Genomic DNA, 10,757 nt, shown 5'->3' with positions numbered 1-10,757 from the left:
GATCAATGTTATAACTATAATGTATTTATTAATATTCTTTTCGTCTTTGAAAGTAATATCTATCGCATTTTTGTGTTATGTTTAAAAGATTTTAAAATACTGTAATTAAGTACAATTTCACAATGCACCATTTAAACAAATAATCCTTGTATTTGGTGAACGTTCGATTTCTTATTCGGCGCGAAAGGGGATGCGCGCTAATACTGAAAACCGGAGCAAGATACGAGGAGACATTCGGTCCTGTTTACTTTCGTAACGGTATGAACTGCGTCGATGACATTTTCCTTCTTTCACGAGGTGTGTGTGTGTCCCGTAATTTAAACAATATTTCTTACATAGTGGTCATTATACTTTGTCAATTGCTTAGATTCATTAACTAAAAATAACAATTGGTCATGAAGAATATCTTCTTTATCGTTATATTTTTGAATCGTTACAATAATTACGACTTAATTAATCGTAGCACGAGATTTTTATTGGAGACTATAAACTTTCTTTCTATAATAGAAAAATTTGAAAGAAAATCTTAAACCGGCAACCCTGCATTCGACTGTATATACATATGTATGTACATCGTCAATATAGCTATGCTCGCGCTTGTATGTGGCTAGAAACGAACACACGGTACTGGCGTGTGTACTGCGTGTCGTATGCATTCGTGTATGAGTGTGGAAGTCCTCCGCATATGTTCGAGCACTCGGTCGAGCGGGTGTAACCGGTTTTACCAATTTTTTTCCCGAAATATACACTCGCGATAGTTCGTAAAATTCTACGACCCTATTGTAGTCGTTCGACATCTGGAAAAGCTAGCTACATATATATATATATAGATGTATACTCATTTAATTAAATTTCTATGTCGCATGTACTACTTCAGCTTTTCTTTATTCATAAAATGTCTAGAAATTGGCGGTATTAAGATCCAATTTTACAATTTACGAAAATATTAACATTACAATTAGTAATTTTCTGTTTAACTGACTCGGGCGAATTCTATTTTTTCCGCTCACTCCTCGACTTTCTTTTAAATCTTTCAAAAATCCATGAAAACTTGGTTTTATGCGGATTTATCATAGAGATATGTTGCATAACTAACACGCAACATGATATTCGAACGAAAAAGTAGTAATACCTTTTCATTACAGTTTCATTCATCCCTCAAAAGATTTCACTTTCTCAAACAAATTTTTCATGCGTCCATGAAATCGGTTATAGCACGAAAGTTTATTGCATTAAATCGAGGACGTTATTAGAAGAGAATAAAGAATTTGTTGAACCCATCAGTATTGTATCGTATTTTCGCTATTAAATTTTTTTCCGCCACATGAAGCTCAGCTTTCTTCAATATCAAAATTCATTACTTCTTTTTCAAATTCTTGTTTACATATTAAACACCTTTATAATAAACCCTTGTTATTTTATTTATTTTTGTAAAGATTTCACCTACATGAAATATTGTCTTTATTACTCTCCCTTTTATGGGTTTTGGAGTCACTTTCCTCCGAACATCTAACACCTATCCTACATTTCCAAAGAGGTCGCGTCTTTTACCAACTCTCTCTGGAGCTAACAGTACACGATTTTTTTTTTCGAGCGGGTCACCGATCTATTTACGTTACCCATTATTGTTTAACTTTAGCGATCTGACGGAAATTAGTATTTCAACGTGGTTAGGCTGTTAACATGTTGATGAAATATATACAACATTCTTAAATAGAATTATTCGGTCAAATATATTTTTGTTATAAATACTACGCAATTGTAAAATATTGATATATATATATGAATTAATCAATGCTTCAGTGATTTAGAAATGGAATCAAATGATCAATTTAAAAACACTAGTGATCTAGATAAATCTAGATCGATCATAAATAACAGCAACAGGTAATACCTAACAAACAGCTGATGTCAATAAATGGCAGTAGATGGCAATAGATGGTTTATACAAAGCTTCATCGATAAAGTAGAATTCTAAAATGATTGACTTTATAGGATTCAAAATATTGATTCATTATAATAACAACTTTGTATTTTGATACTAATTTTATAATAAAAATGTACTAAGAAGAATGGTATATAATAATAACAGATTTTTTTTGTACAGTAAAATGTCAAAGAAAGTCAGAACTGTTCATATTATTAGACATATTTTGTAATATAATTGATTCAATATTATTTTGAGGTTAGCAAAGTTTGCTACTGTCAAGTTGATGAAAATATGTGTGCTTGATCCATTAGAATACTTATAAAACTAAGATATTTAATGATTATATTTTTGTTCATTAAATATGTAAAATTTTGAATATTACATGCTATTGCATATTAAGGAAAAGATCAATTAAATAAATTAATAACGTGAAATGGATAAACTAACAATTATTTCGGGAGCTCTATTTTTGGCAGCTGATATGTTTGCAATTGTTAGTTTGGGAATGCCTGATTGGATTATAACTGATGTTGGCGGTAAATATATAAATAAAATAGTAATTCAAAGATTGAATGTTTATTTTTTTTTTATATGTAAAGATAAATCTGTAGAAAGTATATATTTGGAAAATTAATTGATAAATATAGATAGTATTTACTTGTTTTTATTAACTACTATAGGAGATACACGATTAGGCCTTATGTTGTCTTGTATGACATTATATAACAGACCACAAGTTTGTTACACACCTGATTTAAAGCCTGAATGGTTATTAGCCCTTATTTTTATATTAGTCGGATGTATTTTAATAACAACAACTATAATATTGCTGATCAGTTCGCATTGGGATCGTAATGTAATTCCATATGCTCGATGGGTTGGATTTACAGCAAGTAAGTAGTTTTAAATAAGTAATACTGCACATTGTTCTTCTCATAGTAACAGTATTCATCTATATGGAATAAATTAAAATGATTTTATATATAACATACTTACTAATAATTTATTTGAAATCTTTTCAAAGTGCATATAATAGATATTATTACATTGTAAAATAATATTACACTACAATATTTCAGTGGTTCTATTTTGCTTAGCGGCTGTTCTATTTCCAATGGGTTTTTACATTGATGAAATTGGAGGACAACCATATCAGTTACCAAATTCACATCAAGTAGGAATCTCTTATATCCTTTTCGTTCTGGCACTATGGATCACAGTTATTTCTGAACTTTTTGCAGGAAAAGTATGTTTACCACATTTTTAAAGTTACTCAGTGATATTTTCCAATTGTTCTATTTTTCGTGTTGTTTTATTTTTAATATTTAGTATTATGTATCTTGAATAAGATTAGATTTCATATTTCAGCGAGTCTTTATTAAATTAAACTAAAATTTCTTAAAGAAATGACATATTTCTAATCTACTATATCTATCTATTAATTGGCTTTACTTATGATTAGTATAAGCAGAAATAATTGAAATATTATATATAAAAAAGTAAGCATCGTAGAGAGAAAGTTAAAAAATATTCGAGTTACACTAAAGAATTAATAGTCTACTTATCAGTCCATTGTATTGTCAAAATTATAAGAAGGATGTATATTTATAACAATTTCCAATTTGTTGTTCAATTTTGTTGATATTATGATCAACCAAGAGCCACTTTTAGATACATTTCAAATAGTTGCAATTCGATAAACATATTTTTTCATGTGCTACAGAAATATACGATGAAGTAAAATATTCCTATATTGTATATATTGTATCTTAATACACATGATAGCTTATAGATAATCTATATACAATGTACATTGATATTTTTTTTTTTTAATAAATTCTAAATATTTATTTACAATTTAATATATACTAAATGAAAAGAAATATATTGTATTTTACTGTTTAAGTTACATACACTTGTAAAATTTCACTTATATCAGTTTTTTATCTACATTATAAACATTTTAATTTATAGATAATGTATGTATGTAAATATGATATTTTATAATTATTATTTCTAATTTTACTATTTTTCGTAACTATAATATTCTTATTTTTAATACTTAAATTTCTTGTATTTTTACAAGAAATAAAAGTGTACATAATATTATACAGGTTTTCATAAAAGTGTGTGTATATATACATAGATATATATATAAATATATACTTATACATATATATATATATATGTATATATATATATTCTGTTTATTTGTTTGTTGATAAGTTTACCATCATTAACGAATATAAATTTGCAAACTTTTATTCATGCAAATATTGAAAATATTGTCAGTAAATATAAATTATAGAGATATATAACCAATTCGAAAGAAATTTTTCATAATTAGTTTACGATATCATGGTAAATATATCTTATAATGGGGGTCAGTACAATACTACCGCATAATAATCCTTACTTTAATAATGATTAAATTGTTAATTTTGATATATATAAATTCACAAAAAAATACTTTTCTTTAGTTGAAAAAAATATAAAAATGCAAATACTATAGCTTTACTGTTCAAGAAAAAGCTCATTAAAAAAATGATTTTTGAATTACAGGCTGGTCTTTTTACAAATATGCAAAAATGACTTTTTCGTATGGAGAAATGACACATTTATAGACATTTGTTTTTAACAAAATACGTGAATTTATGAACATTAATGAGTTTAATGATTATTACATTAATTTGTTTTTTTTATGACAGGCAGTCTGTGCTAAAGATTTTAAGGCAAAATTGGAAAATATGTTCACACTTGCCTAATAACAAACATATTTTTTACTTATTGTAATTTTTAGTCTTATCTTTCTAAGAAATTCTAAGAAATCTTAGACATGAGTAACAAATATCAAAATATGAACAGTAAATTCTAGTGGGAATTCAGTAGATTTAACTTAGAGAAAATATTTGTACAGAACAATAACAAGCACATACGTAATACGTAAAACAACTTATATAATATTCTTTTTAATAAAGCTGACCAGAATGATTAAATGTTAAATACGTATAACAGTGTGTTTTATATTTCAATCATAATCTTACTGAACCAAGATTTCGATGCTACTTAAACAAGTAAACGTTATTAGAAAATTATTTCTAAATGATATAGCATAATAATTATTAATTCATAACAGACAATTAAAAAGGTAATTTCATTTTGCGAAAAAAAAGAAAAAGAAAATTTGACGTGATTATAAAAATTCACATTACAATTTACTTTTTCATGTAAACACACGGCCGCTTACATAATACCATCTATTCTTAGAAGAAACATATATACAATAAATTTATATCTAAGTTTTTATTTTATAAACTATAAGCATCCAACGCTAATAAAATGTGCTAGTAGTATGAACACGTGTTTTATCTTAGCTACTTTCACAAGTTATGTATCAAGAAAACTACGCGTAACACTAGTAACAGTTTAGTATAAATATTTGTTGAGAGTATAGTAAGATAAAAGGAAATATTAATTCAATTTTACCATACTTTATAACAAACGTTCTGCTTACTCAGATATAAATATCAACAATAATCGTGAAATCGTAAAAAGTGATACACTATTTTTTTTTTTATAATAGGACTTGTATCTACACAAATGAATAGTCAGATTTTAACGAGTTCTACCTGTGTTTGATTGATTATTTCCGATAGTATCGCACCTTCTATAATATAGTAAATACGGTACGCTAGGAGGAGCTGGATTTAAAACATCATTTTCTGAAATACCTTGTAATGAACTGTCATCGTATCTAACCCAGCCGCCGAATCCTACGTGAAAAGCATCCGTAACGTAATGGCCTTTTGTTGTTTCTTTTCCAACATGGTAAGTAACGGCAAATAATTTGTACTGTTTTTGCTTGGAATTTAGTTTTTTTCCTATGTTCGGTGACAAGAATTCTGAAAGATACACACGTATATTAATAAATGTATATATGTATATAAAAATTAAATTGTTTCTATCATTTTTACAGAAACTGACGAAAAACTTACTGGCATCCACTTTTAAATCTATGGGAAATTCTACTTTTTTAAATATCTTTGAGCATCCATTAAGTTTGTAGTCAAACCATTTTAAATGTAATATAAGAATAACTGGTAATTCTTCTAAAGTGACTTGTTTCCAAGCTTCTATTTGCTGCTTTGTTTTACTACAAGTCATCCCTTCTAATTGGTCTTTTCCAACCAGTATTTCAAGCGCTCTTGTCACAGATTCCGCCTTCTAATAATTATAAATAAGTAAATAATGTTAATAAATAGTATGAGTAAAATTTATAAATAAATTATATATAGTTAATAATTGTACTTCTATATCAAGTTGCAACGTAAAGAAAGGTTGCACATTGTCGGTTGGTTGCTCTCCCACCCGAGATACTCTAGATCTTAATTGGCCACGAAAAATATCAGATAACGGAGTTCGACCAAATTCGGTACAACGCGTGATGGACCCTTTGTTCTTTGGTCCCATTACCTGCAATATGTGTATATTAATTATACATTATATTATTTACAATTCTAATAAAAATTAAAAAAAAAATATTTGTTCTTACTTTCCATTCTTCTTCCGCATGATTGTAATTAATGTTAGTCTCTGCATTAGAATTTGGGTTTGGTTCATTGTTTACTAATTTTATAAGCTGGAACAAACGATATTCGATGTAAAATAAAAATTTATAGATGAATATATAGAGATATATAGTAGTTGCATCTTTTCATTCTTCCATTAGAAGCGTTAATTGCAATTATCTCCCTCGAGTTGGACGTTAGATGTTAGACAAAGAAATAGTTTTAACTTTTATGTATAATGGCGATCGTAACTAGATAAAATTTTCAAGTTATTTGAATTCACTGAAAAATTTCTATGATAAGAAAATTTAATTCTATATAACTGTTTGTGAATGATACAAGTTATTAATAGAATTTAAAAAAAAAAAAAAACAATCATAAAAATCATAAAAAAATATATCAAATTTTCCAACTTTGTATAAAATTTTGCACTATACAAACACTTTAAAAATAAATTGATTTTTTCTGCTCATTAGATTCCATAGCCAGTTTCCACAAATCATAAGATTTACATCAAACAGTTCACGCAAAATGGTGCGATCCAGTAGAAAAGGATCTCTAAATGCCCTGTATATTATAAGAAAATGGTAGTAATCTAGTAATCATACCTCTAACATTTCATCGTTAATACCATTTAAAAGGCAGGAGAGAAATTCTTCTGCATCTTCTTGGCGCCCTTCTACAGAAAATACTCCAGCAGATGAAGTATTTTTCAACATAGTGTATACATAAGATGGCTCAAATGCCATACCACTTTGTATATCTACAATTGAATTTTCTCCTCGTTTATGTACTCTATCTTTTCTAGCTAATCTTGCGCTGTCTGATAGAGGTGTAAATTCATTAACAAATTTTATCCTACAAAATATAAAATATAAAATAAATAACAGAGAGATCATAGAGGAAATAAATACTAATATATGTTATATACTTACATATTATCTATGAGAGGGGTGGATGAGTTTTTACAATTGATTTTGGAATGTGGCAGAGCCATAAGAAGATTATAAAATGGCGGACATGCTAATAAGGCTTGCAATATGCTATTAATGTAACAATAATTGCTACGATTTGTTAAGCCACGCGGGAGTAAGCTTACAGTTTGCTTATCCATTTGATAGTTTAATAAAAATTCTGTAATGAAAAAAAGAAAAATTGAATTTATATCTTTTTATAAATGACTATATTAAAATTCTTCTATTGTTTACTTACCACCCATTCTAAAAACTGTAGGATCATCATATTTGTTTAGCGTTAATTCTGCTTGATCTTTTGTACGATCACTTGATATATTGTGCACATTTGGAGGAAGACTTTCAGTTTCAAGTGATGGACTTCTAATATGTTGATCTCTTTGTACAACTGTTTGTAATGGTGTTTTTGGAGATGTGGTCTGTTCGATTACAGGAGCAGATGGTAATGGATTAATACGTGCCATTGGTTTGTGAGTTGAAGGAGTACTTTGTAATTCTGAATTAGCTTTCTTGAGAACATTTGCAAAAGACATATTCGATTTAATAGAAGGCAAGGAACTTGCAGTAGTAGATACGTTTGTAGGTATTAAAGAATTATTAGAAGCTTTTATAAGAGGCTCATCAGATATGCTTTTGGATGGTCTATTTTCTTCAATTTGTACTTCGTTTTCACCAGACTTTGATGTAGACGATGATAATGTTTTTATGAGATTGGTCTTATTCCTAGAAACAGTTTCATTTGTGTATTCTTTCTCACTCTCACCATTTTGCTTAACTTCAACGCTGCTATTAATATTTACACATGGTATATCACTTTTCTCTGTACCATTACATGCTTCGTTAACAGTCGACACAATATTATGCTTTATTTTTACATTAACTGGTGATACTTTAGTGTTGTTATTTGTGTTCTTTTTAGTGGCAGTACTTTCATTCTCATTCTCAATGCAAGATTCTCTATTACTGTTATTTACAATAACTGTTGTCACAATATTGGTCTGAGAGGAATTCTTGTCTTCGTCATTTGATAATTGATGATTAGATGGCTTTACAGATGAATATAAATTTTGTGGACGTTTTTCTTGCGTTTTAGCAGCGGTCGCTGTATTTAATAATTCTTGACTTTGCTGCGTATTAACAGATTGCGATTGTCTGCTATATCTAACATTATTAGAGGACTGATGGGGCAATGGATAAGTAGGATGTGCATGTGGATGTGTATTTGTATGTGGATGGATTGTTGGCGAGGTATATATAGGTGGGTAATAAATTTGTCCAGTAACTTGATGTTGTTGTGGAGATAAAGTATGATCAGACAAAATGTACATAACAGATACTGGTTGGTGAAATTGACTTTGTTCGCTCATGTATCCTGGATGGATTTCATTAGTTTGATTGATACCTCTGCTAAAATTATTTCTTATACCTCTACTTCGACTACGTCTTCCATTATCTCTTAGATACGAGTTATCACGAATTTCATTACCCGCATTGGGAAAAATAGCGGGTGAATAAGCTAATCCAGGTATAAATGATTGCATATGAGCATCGGTAGGAACGTTATACATAGGTTGCTGCCAATCGTTGCACATTGTTGTTATTATCTGCTGACTATAAGGATGTGTTTGTGGAATTGCTGACATGATAATAGAAGTGGCAACATTTGTTGGGTTATTGCACTTTAAGAAACCTTCTTCAGTTCCTGCTGCAGCATCAATAAACATTATTAACATAAATTTCTAAGTAGAAAATTATTATTATCAAATTATAAATACTTTAAATTATTATAATTACCATTTTGATACCAATGATTTTGCAATTCCGATATTTCAGTTACATTTGTATTTGTTTCATGGTTATTATCAATGGTATCCCATGGTAGTTTTAATGCATCCGTAACATTATTAGATTTTAAAATTGCCATCAACTCATTTTTATCACTATCCCCCAAGTCGTGTAAATCCAAAAAATGAAAGTCAAGCTGGAAAGGAAATAAAAAAAAATAAAAAAAAATATAAATATATATCAATACTGTTCGTAGCACGTGTGCATGCATACTGCACACAAATCTTAATCTTTGATATTAAAACAGTTGTTTAACTATAAATATTTATGAATAATAAATCAAATGTATATTTTTTGAAAAAATATTTTAAACATTCGTTTTTGGTATATTTATCAATATATCTACCGTATAAAGGTTTATACTCAACACACACACACACACACATATATATATATATATATATATATAATAAATTTATGTTGTTTTTCAAACATTTACTGAAATAATTATATATAATTATCATATAATATCTTAATTTTTATAGGTAAATCTCAAAAATTGAGTCATCGAATGATAGTAATTCTTGATAGAGACAAAAAATGTTTGAATTCTAACCTAGATTCTAATATATAGTAGAGTGAGAAGATATATATTAGATAGATCATAATAGATAATATTTAAAATTGTATGGATTATAATTATTAGTACATTAGAACATACCTCTTTCCGGACATCCATGCTTATGTCTATATTCGATACAAAACATTAAAAACCGAGTGAACAAAAAGACATGAGTCTCTCCGGTGAGATTTCTACCGACCAGAAAGATAAAATATCAATGTTATTTTAGCTTTATAAATTCTACTAACGTGAAAGTAATATTACAAATGTTTCGATTATAAAAATGCGGTATTTGAATAATTCGTCAGGCAATAAAACAGATAATCAACAATTACACAACGCGAAGGTTCATATTTCGGCAGTTGTATAGATGAAATAGGCCAAGCACATTGTACTGCGATTTTAATACATCTGAAGTTGGTACTACTGCATTGTTATTTTCAGTTCTTTATAGGAATATTATATTATTTAAGGAGTTTACAAAGTTACTAGATCATTTCCAATCATTACATGGTAAAAGACTGAACGATGCGACAATTGGATAAAATAGTGGACAAATAAAGCAGATTGATTCATTTTAACCACTTATAATTTTAGAATGAAATATCTTTTCTCGCATGACGAAAAACTTATTGTTAAATTCAGTCTGGAATGAGAATTCATTTTTTATTTAAACATATAGATTTTTCCAATAATATCTCGGTATTTTACCACAGAGGGCAAAATATCTTGTCAAGAATTTTTTTTATTTATAGTAAATTAGTTGAAAATAATTATTACACTTTGAATTATTATGAAATGGCGACGTCATGAGTGGGAGATATGTTATACACATGCGCAACAACAAATTCAAGGCGCAAGCACACTTGAAAAAAAAT

At 28.2% G+C, this 10,757-nt stretch overlaps 2 protein-coding genes across 4 annotated transcripts; one reads left to right on the top strand and one right to left on the bottom strand.

Annotated features, from left to right (window-relative positions):
* Nucleotides 1–1,995: 1,995 nt before the first annotated feature.
* Nucleotides 1,996–3,790, top strand: LOC106788919 (uncharacterized protein C16orf52 homolog A). Of its 2 annotated transcripts, none has more exons than XM_014752635.1 (3): nt 1,996–2,466; nt 2,611–2,823; nt 3,028–3,790. In XM_014752635.1, the coding sequence occupies exons 1-3, from the start codon at nt 2,364–2,366 to the stop codon at nt 3,195–3,197; spliced, it is 486 nt and encodes a 161-aa protein (XP_014608121.1). In that variant the 5' UTR covers nt 1,996–2,363; the 3' UTR covers nt 3,198–3,790. The 2 variants fall into 2 exon arrangements, with proteins under 2 accessions (XP_014608121.1, XP_014608120.1); XM_014752634.1 differs by having other exon boundaries at nt 3,010–3,790.
* Nucleotides 3,791–4,629: 839 nt separating this feature from the next.
* On the bottom strand, nt 4,630–10,316 carry LOC106788948 (ubiquitin carboxyl-terminal hydrolase 10). 2 transcript variants are annotated; one of them, XM_014752695.1, is made up of 9 exons: nt 9,979–10,316; nt 9,267–9,453; nt 7,711–9,177; nt 7,434–7,632; nt 7,107–7,356; nt 6,483–6,569; nt 6,239–6,403; nt 5,926–6,154; nt 4,630–5,832 (listed from the first exon to the last, which is right to left on the bottom strand). In XM_014752695.1, exons 1-9 carry the CDS (start codon nt 9,994–9,996, stop codon nt 5,546–5,548), a joined length of 2,889 nt encoding a protein of 962 aa, XP_014608181.1. In that variant the 5' UTR covers nt 9,997–10,316; the 3' UTR covers nt 4,630–5,545. The 2 variants fall into 2 exon arrangements, with proteins under 2 accessions (XP_014608181.1, XP_014608182.1); XM_014752696.1 differs by having other exon boundaries at nt 7,711–9,174.
* Nucleotides 10,317–10,757: the final 441 nt, after the last annotated feature.

This window comes from Polistes canadensis, unplaced genomic scaffold, assembly GCF_001313835.1.
Source record: "Polistes canadensis isolate GaletaPanama2010 unplaced genomic scaffold, ASM131383v1 scaffold_157, whole genome shotgun sequence".
NCBI lineage: Eukaryota > Metazoa > Arthropoda > Insecta > Hymenoptera > Vespidae > Polistes > Polistes canadensis.
Note: the sequence above shows the minus strand (reverse complement) of the source record. Positions and strands in the feature narration are given on the sequence as shown.